We start from the raw sequence: 17770 nt of genomic DNA on the forward strand, positions 1-17770 counted from the left end.
GTGTTTAACTCTTGCTGTGCTGTGCTACCATGGCATGGCACATAGTCTGTTATAATGGGCTTAACAGCACTTTGTATGCTAAATTTTCTGGTGCAGCAACAAAGAATAGATTAGACTGCATTAACAGTGCCAGTACTGGAATGGTGTTCATTGTAAATGTTTGGATAACTTGGTGGCTGAAAGGTACATCCCCTGGCTACCAGTATCTATATTACTTAATGCTCAATTTAAAAACAAACAAACAAACAAACAAATGGAAATGAGCTTCTCAATGTATATTCTCTTAATATCTGCTAGATTTGAAAAAATAGTTTCTCCAAAGCCTGTTAAAATAGATGTGTTCCCAGTGAATGTGAACATTCCTGAGTCTTTCGTATCTTGTTTTTTTTCAGATTAATCGTGCCCCAAGCTTTGGAACAGATCAAAAAATAGACTACGATGTCAAAAAAGGTGTTCTGTTGAATGCATTAAAGCTTCTCAACATACGGTAAACTTGTCTTCTTTTCTTCAATCTGTCTCTCTCTCCCTCTCTGTTGCTTTAATTTTTTTTTTTTTTTTTTTTTAAATTTGAACTGGACTAGGAGAAAATTAAGACCTTTTTTTCCACCTTCTTATTTTCAAAATATAAATATTACCCTTGCTGTCAGTTTTGCTGTTGAAATTAACTCAAATTTGTTTTTTCTTCTTGCTTATGTGTTTACAAAAAATAAGTGGTAATAGTAATTTTTGTACTTTCTTTTTAAATGATTTTTGAAACAGGTCTTAAAGTGGGGATATGAGTGCAGTCATGGGCATATGGCCAGGAAATTTGCTTTGGTAATAGTTTCACATACAGTCAAAAGCCATACCCCTCTACAGGAGAACTTTGTAGTTGGGGCATGTTGGAAAAAAATCACACTTCAGGAAAATAGATACAACCACACTTGTACATTAAATTATAGTATGGAGTCATTATAGTACGTCTTAAACTGTGAAAATATTGTAGCCATAAAAGTTAATATTAAAAAAAAACCCTCTTAATGAGCATTTCAGTTCTAATTTTATATCATAAACTTCACATGACTGACTGGAAAATAGACAGATGATATACTTGAGTTGAAAGTGCATCTCATCTCAGCTGTATTGGACTGACATATTTAATATCATCTGTGTTTCAGGACAAGTGATAAAAGGAGGAATTTAGCTCAACAGAAGGCTGAGGCTCAGAAAAGACTATATGGTCAAGGTTCAATGAAAAAGCTGTTGCCAGGTTCCTCAGACTGGGAGAAGCAGCGCCACACATTGGAAAGGAGAAAAGAAGAATTGGTAGAAAGGAAAAAAAATATGCGGTTTCTTGCCCATGGTTTATGCTGTCTTTTGTTTTAATTGTCTTATTTTCTTGATTTGTAGAAGGAAAGACTTGCACAAGTACGTAAACAGATTTCCAAAGAGGAGCATGAAAACAAACACATGGGGAACTACAGGTAACTATTTTTGACTGTGTTAGTAGGAAGTATTCAGTGCATTCTTTAAGAATAATGGAAACAAGTATTTGTGGTAGATGATAATTTTCTGCCAGAAATGTGTAGGCATTAATAGAAAATATATACATGTATACCAAGTAGTTAAGTTTTTTTTTTTTTAGATAGTTCAGTTTTTGATTCCAAGTTTTTGCATGCACTTAAGAATTTATATGCCATCAGTCACTCTAGTATTTGTGCAAGACATTTGCTTGAAAGACATGATTGTTCACATTCAGTGTACCAAGAACCATGACTGTCATTATGGACCTGTTCTATAATCACATATGATGATTCTTAACTCTAGGGGGGGAAATGTAGGGGTGTGAGTATTCCCCTATAAAAATAATTGCTATCCATGAGGCTTTCCAAAAGTTCAGAAAATTTATTGGTGCTTCCATCATTTTTGATAGAATGGCATTTGAAATATTCATATTTCTTAGTATGCTTAAACATAAGTATGTTCAGATTCCTTGGTAAAATACATTCAAAAGGAAGCTTTAATTTGTTGGTTATAATAGATATTGTCCAGAAAACAATAATTTTGTTTCATTATGTAAGTTATTATTATTATTATTATTATTATTATTATTATTATTATTATTATTATTATTATTATTATTATTATTATTATTATTATTATTATTATTATTATTATTATTATTTAATATTTGCTTCAATGAGAAATGAAAGGAAGGCCTATGAATATTTGGTGAAAGGGAGCAGAGTATGGGAAGACATGATAGGATTATTTTCCCACCCTTTATAATATTCATCCAGGATGTGGGATGTTTGAGTTCACATCTTTTATTCTGAATTAGTCAGAATGCCTTTACTGGTGTTCTTCATCACTGCTTTTCTGAGCAGATGTTCTATAATTCCCAGTAAATTTCTCATTTAAATAGATAGATGTTTCTGTGAAATTTTAATTTTTGGTGAATTAACATTTTGCTTACAAAAAGTCTTTCTTTGTAACATTCCCAACTTTAATTACATCATTTCTTGACATATGTGGAACTAGTACATCCAAAAAACCCCACAGTGAAACAGGCTTTTTTCATGATACTTAGACTGTAAGGAAGAGAATCACGATGCTTTAATACTTTTTGCTTTTTCGATAACTTTTAACTGTTCACATTTTAGGTTGTTTATTCAGTTCTTGACTGAAAATGAGCCAAATGTTCTTTATTTAGCTTTTTGGTTAATGAAAATCCATAAAAATACCAAAATATTTTATTTCTTCAGGAAAAAGTGAAGTGTCATTTCATGAGGAATGTGCACATGTAAAAGGGCAGAACAACCTCGTGTTTTCTTATTACCATGTGTTTGCAAAAAGGCTGAGAAATAAAGGAATCTTGGTTAGAGATGCAGATGAATTTTATCTGAGCATTATGCTGTATTTTCTCCTTGTGATGTTCTCCTGCAGAGCAGGACTAGCTTCTGTCAGGCATTGCCATAGAATTATGGAAATTTTGGGTGCTAGTATTGCTTCATGGATTAATATTGCTTTCTGAATAAAAATCCGGAGAAACCTCAGTCAACCCCAGCAGGTTTTGATTTAGTTTATGGACGTCAGTTCAGCAACTGGCTTAGCCAAGTGTCTGTCTGCAAGCACAACAAGCCTACTGATTCCAGTAGGAGTCCTGGGGTGGCCAAAGTAGCAGACATACTTTCAAGCTTTTGTGAATTCATGAGGAACTGAAGAGGATGTATATGGCTTTGGAATGGTCTTTAGCTGCAGTGTATTTCTACATATATTTAAATGAATATCCTTTATTTAAAATATTGTTCTATGGCACTTATTCAGCAGTAGTGTCAATAGCCTTAAAAAGTATTGACTGCCACTAGATTAGAGCTTCTACAGGTGTTTCATGCAAACTGGAACCATCTCCAGTTTGCTCTAGAACTTCCTCTAGTCTAATGGGATCATAACTATCCTTTTTTCATTGCAACAAAATCCTCATGAAAGATACTTTTTCAGGGAGGAAAAGACTAAAAAGGAAGAAGGAGAAAGAACCTTGTAAAAAATCACAAAATATCCACAAATACCTAAAAATCACAAAATATCCACAAATACCTAAAAATCCCATCATGCCACTCAATATATAAACGGTACCTATGCTTTTTTATACTATTGCACAATGCAGTCAATTAATTTATGGATTACTCCTTACAGTACATTAGAAATCAGTGTTCCACCTTCATAATTTCTGGCTGTGTTTCAGGCATTCGTGACAAATGGATTGGAGTGGTTTTCTTCAAAGCCCATTGTTGCTTGATGAGCATGAATAAATCACTAAGTCCTGCTTTTCTTTGTCATAATCTCCTTACCTGTGATTTTAGAGAATGATGGCATAGCTGCTCTAATGGAAAATCAGAGTCACCCTGTACATCCATGTACCAGAAAATTTTTTTTCTTATAGTATCTATTTCTTCCTGTTCATTATTTTGGAGGATTTAACAGTCAAGTGCAGTACATATTCAGTCTTTAATTTACATCGTGCCCACTAACTCAAAGCAATTGTTCAGATTTTCACTATTTTGTGTCCTTTTATTGCTGATACAAATTATTTTGTGGCTCTGAATTTTGCATGCAATATTTTGTTAGTGTTTCATGAGTCGTTCACACCTGCATGCATCATTCACACCCACCGAAATTTAAGAGCACTGCAAAACTCAGTTTGGGTATATCTCTGGAATGACCTGCATTGTATTTCTTTTGACTGGCTAATTGCTGGTTTAAACATGAATGTGTTCACGGAGTTAAAATTAGATTTAGAGAGCAATGTTCAGAGTATATATTTTATGATATTATATGACTATTATAGATGGAATACATGTGCATTATAGAAGAGACAGTGAATTAGCTGCATTACTTTTGTTCCTAGTGTTATAAGTGGCTCAGCTTCTATCTTAAACTCAATTTTTTCCCCCTATTTTAGGCGAATTTACCCTCCTGATGATAAGACATTACTTGAAAAGTATGAGAGTTTGTTAGCCACTGCTTTCCAGACGTTTCTTGCTGGGAGAGCAGCTTCACTTCAGCGGGAAATGAATAATCCTTTCAAAAGAATGAAGGTACTGGAGCACAAGAAGTATTGCCTTTATGATTTATCTTGGAATTCATGACCTTGTGGATTAGTTTCACAATAATCATGTGCGATGGCTAGTAAATAGCATTCAGTACTGTTTCTATCATTTTATTATTATTTGTTCAGCTTGTGGGCCAGATCCTTGGATCTGGATGAACTGCAGTGGACCCAGGGTGGAGACAGGCTAGATGGCTTTAAGCTACTTTACCATTTCCCTGATATTCAGCCTTACCCTTGGCCAAACCAGAGGTTGGCAGAAACTGCTTTTGAGATGGTAATTGCCTCTGTCTTACTCCAGTAATGTCCCCAGCCTGTTCACCTACTTGTATGGACCGGAATGAGAGATATCATAAAACCAGCTCCACTAGTTTAAGGCATCCAAAGCCTCTGCCTGGTTGCCTACTTACGTAATCAGAGACAGTAGGAAAATGGCTATAAAGTAACAAACTAATGTGATTTAGTTTGAAATCTAGGAAATAATTTCCCATCTTTGTAGTTGACATCATCCAGCAGTTTCACAGGAATCTTTGTTCAACCTGTTCTTCAGACTTTTATATTTAATAAGTGTTGACTTGATTTTAACTTTCAATTTCATATTGATTGCAAGTGGAAATGCATGCATCAGAAGAAATACTTTTATATCCTCCTGTGGAGGGATTCATAGTTTTATTTCAGGAATTACTAATCAAAGTAATTTCAAATTCCTACCACTTGGTGCTTGAATTTTGGGAGGATAGGATATGTCCTGCTTTGAATTAATTGTAATGAAATACCTGTTTCTAGGAAGAGGACATTTTGGATCTTCTGGAGCAGTGTGAAATAGATGATGAAAAGCTAATGGGAAAATGCACCAGGCAGCGAGGACCTAAGGTACTGGACTTCTAGGTACCAGTTTTTTATTTCACTCTGAAGAGAGGTAGTCTGAGAATTTTAAGTGAGGAATTTAGTTAGCTGATTCTGATGGAAGTTTTCTTCCTTCGAATGCCATTAGCCTTTTTTTTTTTTTTTTTTTAAGTATGAAGAGAAGCATAACCACCATTTGTCCAACTAAATCCCACTAAAATTTTAACTGGATATGAGATCCTTCTTTTCCTCTGTGAGCTATTTTCAGGAATTGTTGCACATGGCAACAACTGTTGTATAAGAGATTGCTTGATTTCAGTGTGTGAAATGATTTTTATATCCATAGCCTATCTCAAAAGAATGCTTGCATCTTTTATCGATTAGTGCCACTAAGGAATTTTGAGATCATGGGATAAGAAGCACTATGGAAGCTCAAGGGATTAATAATGACTGTGGTGTATCTGCAGCTTACTTACTTGCTAAAGGCATTGTACAGTATATCTTGGAGTCTGTTTTGAATCCAAAATCTGCTCTTAAAGTGAATGTATATTATTTTTAGCTTAATACTTTCTGGTTGTGTGTATAGTTCATGCAAGTCTTTGCCTTAAATACACTGCATGTCTCTCTAAGCCAGTGAAGATAAACAGTTTGGGCTTGGCTAAAATAAGTATGTTTCTTATATGCAAACATTTTAGGTCAAGTCTGCTTAGAATGGCCTACATTTATGTTTCTGAGCTCTGATGTGTTTGTTTATGGATGCGTGTAAATTTTTTTTTGCAGCATTTTATGTTTCTGATGACATGGTGCATGAATCTGGGCATTTCTGTACAAAATGAATGCTGACAATTGGGGTACTTTAGAAATGTGCAAGAATCCAAAGAGCTACATTTTATAGGCATGCATACTGGAAAGAAGATCTGCATACCCAATCTGGTATTAAGATAGATTTGCAGGAGCCTCATTACAAAAATGAGGATTTTGTGAGCTAGTGCTTTAATGGTAGTGGATTCATTTAAAGAAGAGAGAATAAAAAAAAAAAAATCCAGTCCGCCCTAGCAACACACTCAATCTGCTTTCTTCAGGGACTCTTTTCCTTGAGATTTTATTTTCACTTCTTTAACATAGGGTCCCTTAATTGAAGTTTGACATCTCAGTCATGTTTTTCCTTTTTCCAGAAGCCTATCTTTTCCCAGCAGCCCTCAGAGAGCATCTATCTGGTTGACTGTATGCACACAGACTTGATCTATACTATCTCTACACTGGTTGCACACAAGCTGTTCCCAAGCTGGAGGCCATAAACATTTATTAGGGTGCTGAGCCCAAACTGAGAAACCTCTATTAATTAGTTTTAAGATGAAGTTTGATCCATTTATGAGTGACACTATATGCCATGGTATTTCTTTATAGCATGCGAACGGTTTCTGTAGCTTACAAGCTGTTCTACCAATACAATGCTGTTTGCACTTACAGGAGAAAGAAAAAATTGCTTATGACCAAAATTCCCACTTTTTTTTTTTGCCATAAAAATGATGACATCAAAAAGGAAGGCAATGAAACTAGCTTATCCAAGGAGATTGTTTCTTTTCCTTGCAGTGTGCATACTTCATGCTGTACAGGATCTCTCTATTCCTGCATCTTTTTTAGGGTCCTGTTATACTTCTCAATCATTTAAACATGCCTACAGTGAAGCCATGTGACTGGAGACTTCCCTGGTTGCATAATACCCTATGCACTGCCTTTGAAATATAGATGCCCATTGTAGATGGTCCTTGTATCTTGTACCAAAAGAGCACCACCCCTTTCCTGTAAGGGGTAAGGTGCATATGGCAGTAGAATTTACTATTGCCTATCAATTTATCAGGTAAAAAAATAATCCAGCTGTAAAACTCATCTTCTTGTAATCATAAAATCCTACAGATAAAGATCCATTAGCATATAAAAAAAGTAACATATGCAAGATCTAATAGAGAAAACAAACCTGAGGGAACAGTACTGTTCACGTCATGTTACCCAACATGAAAGGTTCTTTCAGAAGGTCATAAAGTCCTGTCCTCTCTGAAAAGACAGCCTCCGAACTGCTGACAGAAGCTACTGTTAGGAGGTCAGATGCTCTGCCTTGGGCACACTCTCTTCCTTGGAAGAAGGAACAATCAGGACTCAGAAAACTGTGTACAGAATAGCTGGAATAGTTAGGACAGAGAGGTGTTTTCCTCCTCATCCTCCTCCATACATAGAAACATATATATGCATATACATTTATATGTGTATCAGAGGGGTAGAGGGGTGTGTGTGTATAAATAAGCTTTGCATGTAACAACTGTTCCATAATTGCTAGGAATTTCAGCCTTTTTATTTGAATGTGATTAGGAGCTCGGAGTAGAAAACAAGTCAAGAATTTTCCAGAATGTAGGTGTTTTTGCTTACAATTAAAATGTTACTGAATTCTACTTGGATTGAGAAATACATTCTGGAAATGTCTGGTTTATCTGTAGCCTCTAGAGGGCACCTTCTACTTACACACTGTAAGGTTTATTCATGTTTATTACATGGCACCTGTTGTGCAGGAAAAAAAAAACCTAAGAAACTAAATAACAGATATTTTAGAGGACATGAGCAATTACTTTTATTTTTATTCTTCTGATATAAAATCAGTTGAGTTTAATCAAGGAAAAATCAGGTTAGTGTAAGGGAAAAATCAAGGTGATTAGAATTGCCAAGCAATCAAATATCTCTTATTTTAACAGGTCAGTTTAAACTCAGATCTAGCTATTATTTGTCATTATTGTTTTTTATAATTTCATTGACTTTTCTTTTTATCCTTCTTTGTTAATTGATGTGAAGTCTTGGTCAGGATGTTCTTATTGCTTAGTGTAGAATGTGAGAGGAACATGCATATGATTAGTTGGAATGAGATCTACTATATAGCCCCTGTGAGTTCTGATTGAAAATGTTTATTATACCTTGTACAACTCATCAGGATTGTCTGATCAATATATCACCATGTTACACAGCATTTCGTGATTAGGACAGCTGTTTTTGAGAAAGCATGGTGTTGAGCACCTCAGTTTGTCCTTTTGGCAGGTAGATATCAAAATATTTTTTGTGTAATTGAACATTTCCCAGGGCTCTCCTCAATGGAATGTTCAGAAATTATGATTTTTTTTAAAAATCCCAGTTTTAATTTCGGTCCATTAGATGACTATAAAGATGAAGAGATCACCATAGCTTGTTATAACTTAGAGTTACTGGAAAGAAAAAAAAAAGTGACATCATGAGCCTTCTTAGGATAATAGATATAATGGAGGATATTGCATTTTTCTTGTATGCCTGATGGAAGATAGAAGAAGAAAAATTTTCATTTGTAGTTTCTTTCCTTCGATCAGTTTCTCTGTCTCATACTTTTTGATTTTTTTTTCTCACAGTATCCTTGATAATAGCACAAGATTAATTACCTAATGACACTGAATCCCATGTGCATATGGGACACCAAATACACCTAGCATAGCTTGCTGTATTCTTTCAGTTTTTGCTTTCTGCAGGATGTCAATTAAATCACTTTCTCTTTCAAAGTATACCATCCAAAGTTCCCTGATGTATTTCATTACTTCACATTGATCATTGTTAAACTGTAGCTTCAGTTACTGCAAATATCAGTGAGGGATTGAAACTGATGGTAAATGGTCTTTTGTGTCACTTGATTTATATATCAAACCATAATTCAGTATGTCCGGTAGTGTAAATCCTAGTTGAAATAAAATATTTTTTTTCCCCCTTACTATATTATGCTGTTCTTCATGTGAGAAAGATTAGGGTTACTCTGTAGTGAATGTAATTAAATACTTAAGCATTTATTCTATAATTAAGGATAAAATTACAATCTAATTTGGGAGGATTTAAATATGTACAAATGAACTTGCCCGAATCAGGGACCTAGTGTGATAGTAAAATGTTCAATTGGGATTATGAAGGAATTCAATTTCTTGGGTGTTTTTTCTGTAGCCCTTGTGTTCAATGCCAGAAAGTTCACAGCCCTTAAGAAAACTTAAGAACTACAATAGTGATAGTAGCTGTGATAGCTGTAGCAGTACGTCAGAATTGGGAGAAGAAACTGAAAAGGAAGATCACAACGAAAAAAAAGAGAAAAAAGTTTCATATGATCTTGAAGGAAACAAATACAAATCTTTGGAAAGATCAGGTAAGTTAAATGGCCACTTTTCCAAGTAAGTTTGGCATTCACAATGAATGATATAAAATGCTTCAGTATTGTAGAATGTATCAGCATTTGTAACTCAGGGTTAAACACTGATTTGCATTTCATCTTCTTTCAAATATTTACTAAATGAGTGAAAATTAATTTCAAAAAGAGGAAAAAATGACTATTCTTTTGCCAAGAATGCTGAAGAGAAAAATACACCTGAGCTACACTTGGAAATGGTGTGAATCTTCCTCTTTGCTCTCAGATTTTTTTTTTTTGGGCAGATTGTTATTTTTTTCCCTTTAAAAGGTAGTCTTACTAAGCTTGAATTTGCTGGAATATAGAAAGGATAAAGAAATGTATCTGGAAACATATAGAAGGCAATATATTCCAGATGAGATCCCTGCACAGATTTTTTGTGTGATTGTTTTCTTTCTTGCTGCAGAGCATTAGTGTGAACATGTTCTGTGGAACATAGTAGATTTAGCATGTTATTTTTTTAGTGGTGTATTGTCTCAAAGAATGTCATTATGTAATTCCACACATATAATGCTGCTTCTAAAATTTTACTTTTCATGTAGCAGCATCTTTTATTTAGTAGAAGACTGAATTAAAAAACTGTATAGCTATGCAGGAGTTGATGAGGGAGACCGGATCTGCAAATGTGGGATCCATCAACCAAATTTTCTTTCCTTCTTCCATATTCTTACAGTCAAGAAGTCACATAAAGTAACCACATACTTTTTGACCTACAGGGCACATGCACTCTGTCGTAAATCTGATGCATGTTTTACAGGACTGGGCTCTACCTGATTAAAGCTGACTATAAGGAAGAAATAAATGTTCTTATAGGGTATATAAAGTATGTATTATTAGGGGAGTTGACATGACTGACTGCTACATATATAGTTGTTAGTCAGCATACATTACAGTACAATATATGTGCACATATGTTGGTCTCATACATTGCTTGTTACAAAGACTGAAAAATTAGATGTTAAGAGAATAGCAATTACATCATTTGTTTAATTTGTCTACAGGTAGAATGAACTGGAAACCTTTGATTAAAAATATAAAATCTCCATCATACTCATCCCCCACATCATCCACAGGTCCAATAAGGCGTTCTGTAAGCTGCCCTCGTTCAATATCAATATTGAGTGCGCAGTCACAGGCAGCTGAGCAACGTCCTTTTTCAGCCAAAGCATCTCAGCAAATCCAGCATGCATCCTCAGTGAATAGGTCTCATTCTTTAAATCGTAGCCCATCTTCGGCCAGAGTCGCTCAGACATCCAGCTTGGGAACTATGAGCTCCTCGGGGGTGAGTTAACACAGAAGTTGCATTCAAAATATGTTCCATTTCTCTAACACCTAATAAATACATTACTAATTTTTACAATGTCAGAAAACCTGAGGTACTATAGTCAATGCTATTTTCACAGAAACTCAGGAATGTAAGATCTCTAGACCTGTATATGACTTACAGCAAGTGCTAGCTGTGATGTTTCAGTGTTCCTGTGCAGCAATACAGATGTTACATTTTGTAAGGATGTAGAGAGAGTGTAGAATCTTAGAGTTTTTGTGACTGGGAGACCTTCTCTCCTAAATAGTTTTTCTGAAGATAGAAAGAGTTTCTACTTCTCAAAATGTTTCTGTGATTTGTTTGGGGACTGCTGGTTCTGAAATAAGGATGTACTTACCTTCAAAATCTTTACAGTAACAAAAATACATCCATATTTCAAATTCGGTATATACTCCAAGGGTAAACACGTTGTACCAGAATAAAACATTGGTAAGATTTTGTATGGGTGTCCACTATAGAAGAAGGTGTAATTAATTTTCAACATACTTGTACCTATTTTGCATACACTATACCACTGCAGTAGAGCTCTACTTCCAAAGTGAACAATTTAAAATCTACAGATAGTTCTTGCTGTCTTTAGGATTTGCCACCGCAATAACTGTCTCAGAAGCCATGTTTTCATGTTTATTTTTGTTAAAGTGAAGGTAAAACTTCTTTCATTTTGAAACCTGTCCCTGAGGCAGACAAGCAGTTAGACTCAGATAGTCAAACTAAATAAATAATAGAATAAATATATCATATGAAACACTTCTAGCTGTTTAGAATTTGTGTGGTTAGTTGTAATTTCACAGTGTACTTCTGAGCCATAGATTTTTTTCCTTTTGTGGACAGACTGTCATGTCCTCTAATATCTCTTTCACAGCCCAGGCATTTCTTGTTTTGTGTTTGCATGATGGACCTCATATCCACTTATCGCTAGGCAGCATTTGCTGGGATCAGTTCCCAACTTCATTCAGTGTTGTATTGTGTGCTGGTGCCAGTGTGTTTCCATTCATACTTTGGTGCTTGACCTATATATTTCAGCACCCAAATAATTCATCTGGAGATGGGGCAAACCAAATTGGCACTTTTAGCCCATGTTTGCCTTTCTCTATTGTGGTGAGCTTTGATTGTGATAAATCCTTTTGTAATGCTAATTAACTTGCTTCATAGTATTTACTATTTCTAATCACAATTTTTATCTGGTAGAATGCTGCTCACTGTTTTGCCTATGAGGCTTTGTCTAAATGATGAAAAAGAATCCTTTAAAAATTGTGTGCTGACATCTTGTGAAATACTCCTTAACATGGTTTTCCATCTCTAAAGTCAGCTAATAGAATTGGAAAGACATTAAGATTGTGTCTTCACTGCAACGTGTTAAAGGTATTTTCTTATCACATTAGCAATCTCAAGTTTAAAAAGTACTCTTTTATCATCAAGATGTACTCTGAGAGTTTAATGAGACAGGGCTAATGTAGATTTTTCTATTCACATTAACTTTATATCAAATACAAATTACTGAAAGATTAAAAACAGTCTCGTAGCATCTGACATTAAAAATGGGCTACTCACTTAAATTAACATTAGTTAGAAACCATATTCTCTTTTTCATTGGGAAAACTCTACCACAGAAATGATCTTGATATGCAGAACAATTATGTTGGGTGATAGAGCTTAGGTCTTTCTTCTTAAAATAATGTGAATAAAATTACTTACAGAATGGATAAGAACTACTCGTAATTTAGCACTGTATTGTGAATGGAACTCTGTTCATAATTGTTTTTGCAACTAAGAATAATATGCTATATATTACTGCTAGAATAAAATTAGAATTGATAAACTGGAACTTACTAAGAAGAAATCATTTCTGCATGATAAAGTATTAGTTTATCTATCCTTTGGGCAAGAAAAGAGCAGTATATTGTGATTTTTGGAGGCTGTTGAGATCCAAATGTTGTAAAGGTATGGAAACTTGAGTTTAGAATAAGCCATTTACAGCTGGGAGTTTCAGACATATTATTATAGCAGTTATAAACAAAAGTGGATTTTGAAATACTTGCTATCTTATTATTCCAGCCACATTATTATGTACCATATAGCAAAATATTTTGTTATGATTGAAAGTATTTATCACTTAGGCAAAAATAGCCTTAAGTATTGTAGTTCTTACAAAATACAAAGATTTAGAAATGCCTAAAAATTTTGAGTTTCACTCTTGAAAAAACATAAAATTAAGTCCACTTAATCTTGCAAATACAACAGTAAAGAACAAGGATCAGAAATACTTCTAACTAGTGTCTAAGATTTAAAGAAATTCCCCAAACCTTACAGAGATGGTCTTACACAGACACTGTAGAAGTTCAGGTTGGTGTTGGTATAAAAAGTACTGATACTTTAAACAAAATCTTGGACAATCAAAGGCACTGTCAGAACCCCCACTGAGCAGAGTAGGAGCAAAGTGTCCTTGCTTTTTAATGCTTTCTGTAATCTTGGTACAGTAACAAATAATTGGCAGTAAAGAACTGAAAGAAAGGTTTTTATGACTAATAATTTTTTTCATTTAAATTAAAAGTCCATATATTTTAAATGGTGGGCATCATAATATCGAACATATGTTTGTTTATTCTGTTTAAACAAACTTACATTTCAACTGTTTTTCATTAATTTCTTGACAACTATAAGTAATGGTGATGCATTAGTGTACATGAGGTATATGTGTGTATATTAGTTATGTGTTAGATAATAGGTCTATATCCTTTAATATTACATTTTATTTCACCCTATTTATAATTTATTTTTGTCAAGGGAACGTCTTTGTTATGTGATCTAATGACTTGCATGAAATCTTTCCTCTGCTTCATATTGTTTTTTAGAGTGAGTCTTTGCTGCAACAAAAAACAAAAGAGCAAGAAGTTGCTTTGACAAAAGAAACTCTTCTGATTATCAATGACATGAGAATGAAGTTCCCAGGAAAAACAGATGAAGAATCAGAATTAATGATAGAAGATGTAAGTATCTATAAATAAGAAGGAAGAATAACAGGCTAGACACTTACTGTTTAGGCTACTAAAAGTAGAAAGCTCAATTTATGATTCATGAACTGCTGCGGCCTTAAAACTTCCAAAATGCAAGAGAATTCAAAGGATTTCAAAAGCTTGGAGCTTTGCATAGTTTCTGACCGTAAATGAGCAGCACGGAAAACATTCCTATGTCTTTATAAAATATATGAGAAACAAACAGGAAGGTTAGGGAAATTCAGTTTTTCATTGTGGAGAAAGTTCAAATTTAAGTAAGCTAAGAAGAATGTTACAATTCATATTTCATCTGATATTGTTAATGTAGATCCTGACATGTTTAACTTGGTCTTGAATAGGCATACTAGAGAGCTCAGAATGGTATGCTGCAAGGAAAACTAAGCTTGCTAGTCATAAAGAACAGCAGTCACGCTCTTTTTTGGCTCTTCTAGTCTGCCAGATTACCCTTTCTTACATCCAGCATTGTCCTGAGCCTAATAATTTGGTATCAAAGACATGTAAAACAATGCTCAATCTAAAGGGCAATTAAAAAGCAAAACCTAACATTAAGATATATAAGCAGAAAATATATCATATCTAAATCCCTCTTAAATATCCAGTGCAAAGAAATTAACATCAGCTTGGAAGGAATAAAAATGAAGATAGAAATTATTTTCTCAGTCTAGTAGAAATATGGAGTGTTCTGGTAATTTAAATTAACACCTGTATTCTGATGTAGTGAGCACAATCCACATTGTGTTAAAATTAATCTAGTTCATTATGCAGCCAGAAATGTCCTTTGCTCAGTGAACTCACAAAATGTTCATTATCTCTCTAGTAATATGTACAAGTAGATCACAGTGGAAAGGAATTCTCCTGTAATGATGGTTGATTTGGGTCATTCTGCAAGATAGCATTCATAACTAGCATATTGAGTTTCTCATCTTCGAATCAGAAATAAAATGCTTCATTAAAACTTCTTTCAGACGTGAGAGTGTGTGTGCATTTATGTACTTACGGGAGTGTGTGTGTGTGTGTGTGTGTGTGTGTATGCACTCCATCTAGTGGTGCTTTCTCATACAACGTCAGCATGGTTATAAACGCACTTCCTTATTGCAGAATTCTTTTATAAATTTGTCTGACTTGAATCAGTTTCTGATGGGAAATACTATTTCATCACAGAAGGAAACAAGTAATAGTTATTATTTGTCAGTGAGACAGAACTTGTCATAGGTCTGGAATAGAATAGAAAGATAAAATAACAAAATTAAGATAATGTATGTTAAGAGCTCAAGCTGTTTTGGTAGCACTTAGACATCATCAAAGGAGAGTATTTTAGTTCATGTATGATCACTTATAGAAAGGATGTTTTTTTCAAGGTATGTCTAATGTCCTTTCTGCAGGAAAAAAAATCCCTATTTAAATAGTCATGCATTATTGAACTTATTGATGTGTTCAAGGAATCTGGCCTGAGACAGTTAAGACAAGTTTCTCTATCTGGTTTGTAGTGTATAACTGGCAGAATCAGGTGGAAAAGAGGGCAGGACTAAACTGAAACACTGTACTCACCTTTGCAAATGTTCCCCTACACACATTTGCAAATGTTTTTCTATTTCTTCTAGTGAAAAGTTCTTTTCACACAGGTCTTTTAGATGCTCACATTTTTAGCATTAGGAATGCTCATTAATGAAATACCAGATTTCAGATGTTTTATATTTTTTTTGAAATGACTACAGATTATGGATAATTGGAAGTATCATAAAACAAAAGTGGCATCCTATTGGTTGGTAAAACTGGATTCTGTAAAGCAACGAAAAGTAAGTGAAATTTAATTTTCTGAAGATCCTCTAAAGTAGACATGTAGCAGTGTTTCTACTGGTGTTTAGCAGTAGCTGAGAGTGACTTGAGATGCTAAAATACTGGATATTAATACTAGCATATATATTAATTAATTTCATTGCAGGATATAATGTTGCTCCATATTTAGATAAGCATAATTATTCTGGAATATAACTTCGAAAGCAATTTCTTAAAAAATTAGTCTGCTGAAAGAAAAGCAAACAAATAAATGATTAGTGCTTACAAACCTAGTTTTTAGCAAACATTCTTAGAAGTGTGTTGAATCATCATATTTCATTGATAAGGGATAAACCAACCAGCAGTTTCAGACCAGGCATATTAAAACTCCATTAAAGTTTGTGATATTGCACTTGGTTATTTGAGCCTTTGACCCACAATATTACAACAGATGCTGCTGAATAAAAAATACACCTGCCAAGCAAAGGTTATAATGTTCAACTATTAGGTTTAGTCTTGCAAAAGACTAATTATATTTGTTTATCATTCTGTCATCGCTCATCTGCTATCTAGGAGCTACTGTTGTATGTAGCATCTAAAGGGTTTTTCATCTGTTTAAAACCTGACATACAGTAATCTGTCAGTCATATCTGTATGTCGTATATCAGTCAAAACCATCTTCCCAGTGTAATATTTATTTTCCTTAATGTAGTAGAAATTATATCTATTATTAATACTTTGGTGCCCCTAAAGCACTATTTTGGGTCTTTCTCTGCCTCAGTCACTGACATATTACGTGGATTAGCATATCAGGTCCAGGCATTTAATCTCCGTGTGTCTCAGTTTCACAATCTATTTTTATAGGCCATAAAAGAAAGTAACTTAATCAAAATACTGCATACATGATAAATATTATAATTGGAAAAGGTTGGTAAATTGTTATAGAAGAATGGAAGAATTATTTCAGTTTATCATCTCAAATTACCTTTAATAAAATCAGCAGTATGATTCTTAGTCTTTCAAATTGTATTTTATTGAATACTGCATAAAATGCTTGCATTTTCATAGTGGACAGAGAAAACATGTCCATTTAATGTGATGTCATATATTTGACTATTGAAGTTAAGTTCAGATATTAAATGGAATATGAGTCCACACAGCTTTCTAAAACTAAATTAGACATGACAAACTGAAGAACAACTTGGAAATTCTTCTCAAACCATGTCAAATGGCAGCACAGATCTATAGTTTAGCAGAGTTATTTCTTGTGCCATTGACAGGAATCAGTAGAGCAACCAACTTCATTGACTGAAATCACGCCATTCTTTGAGCTCTACAGCTGTTCTGCTGAATAGTCCTTTGCTTAAAATGATCTCTTAATTCTTTTTAATTAAAGGAAAGAGTGCTGTAATCCTTATATATGTGCACATAGATCTCTTCTCTTGTGTGCATATGAGAGATGTAGCCTTTTGCCCAAAACCAGAGAGAGTCTTAGTGGGGGCTTGTAGAATATGGTGATATGGAGGAAGAGGTGCTAGGAAGGAAGGAGAGAGTGTTAGATAAATACATACGTGCATACATAACAGGACCCCAAATTCACATTGCTGCTGCAATGGAGATCTTATTTTTGGGACAGTTCAAATTAGTAGGGGACGTGTTGCTATAATTGCTTTCTTTAGTCTGTGATGCCACAAGTGTGGAAAGAAGTCATCAGATTGGGCCCGTTGTTGCAAATGAGATACAGGGCTTTCACACAAGACTGGTTAAGGTGTCTCTTTCAACCCTTCCTCATAAATCATTCCCCAAAACTATGGGAAGGAATTGCCACAGGAAGAGTGAGAAATTTGCTCTTTGAGGGACTGAGTTTGTTTACTATACATTGTTCAATTGTCCTTCCTAAGCTCCATTTGACCATCTGGCTTAATTTACCTGTGTCTGTCTGGTTTTATTTTTACTTTTTTTTTTCCAGTCTAGTCAGAATTTTCTGC

The 17770-nt window shown here is 34.3% G+C and overlaps 1 protein-coding gene across 9 annotated transcripts in view; it reads left to right on the top strand.

The window, feature by feature from the left end:
• Positions 1-17770, top strand: part of TTLL7 (tubulin tyrosine ligase like 7) — a 75551-nt gene that overhangs the window by 44347 nt on the left and 13434 nt on the right. For 7 of the 9 annotated variants that reach the window (XR_006166901.1, XM_042806864.1, XM_042806876.1 and 4 more), the window contains 10 exons: positions 393-487; positions 1158-1305; positions 1390-1463; positions 4442-4577; positions 5375-5461; positions 9434-9629; positions 10670-10950; positions 12298-12354; positions 13845-13979; positions 15722-15802. Coding sequence is in view for 8 of the 9 variants with exons in the window: in XM_042806864.1 (XP_042662798.1) it covers positions 393-487; positions 1158-1305; positions 1390-1463; positions 4442-4577; positions 5375-5461; positions 9434-9629; positions 10670-10950; positions 12298-12354; positions 13845-13979; positions 15722-15802 (1290 nt within the window). In the remaining variant the exon portion in view is untranslated. The remainder of the gene's footprint in view (positions 1-392; positions 488-1157; positions 1306-1389; positions 1464-4441; positions 4578-5374; positions 5462-9433; positions 9630-10669; positions 10951-12297; positions 12355-13844; positions 13980-15721; positions 15803-17770) is intronic. The other 2 variants (XM_042806898.1, XM_042806888.1) reach the window with 2 other exon arrangements.

This window comes from Tyto alba, unplaced genomic scaffold, assembly GCF_018691265.1.
Source record: "Tyto alba isolate M040663 unplaced genomic scaffold, T.alba_DEE_v4.0 Super-Scaffold_1000006, whole genome shotgun sequence".
Lineage (NCBI taxonomy): Eukaryota > Metazoa > Chordata > Aves > Strigiformes > Tytonidae > Tyto > Tyto alba.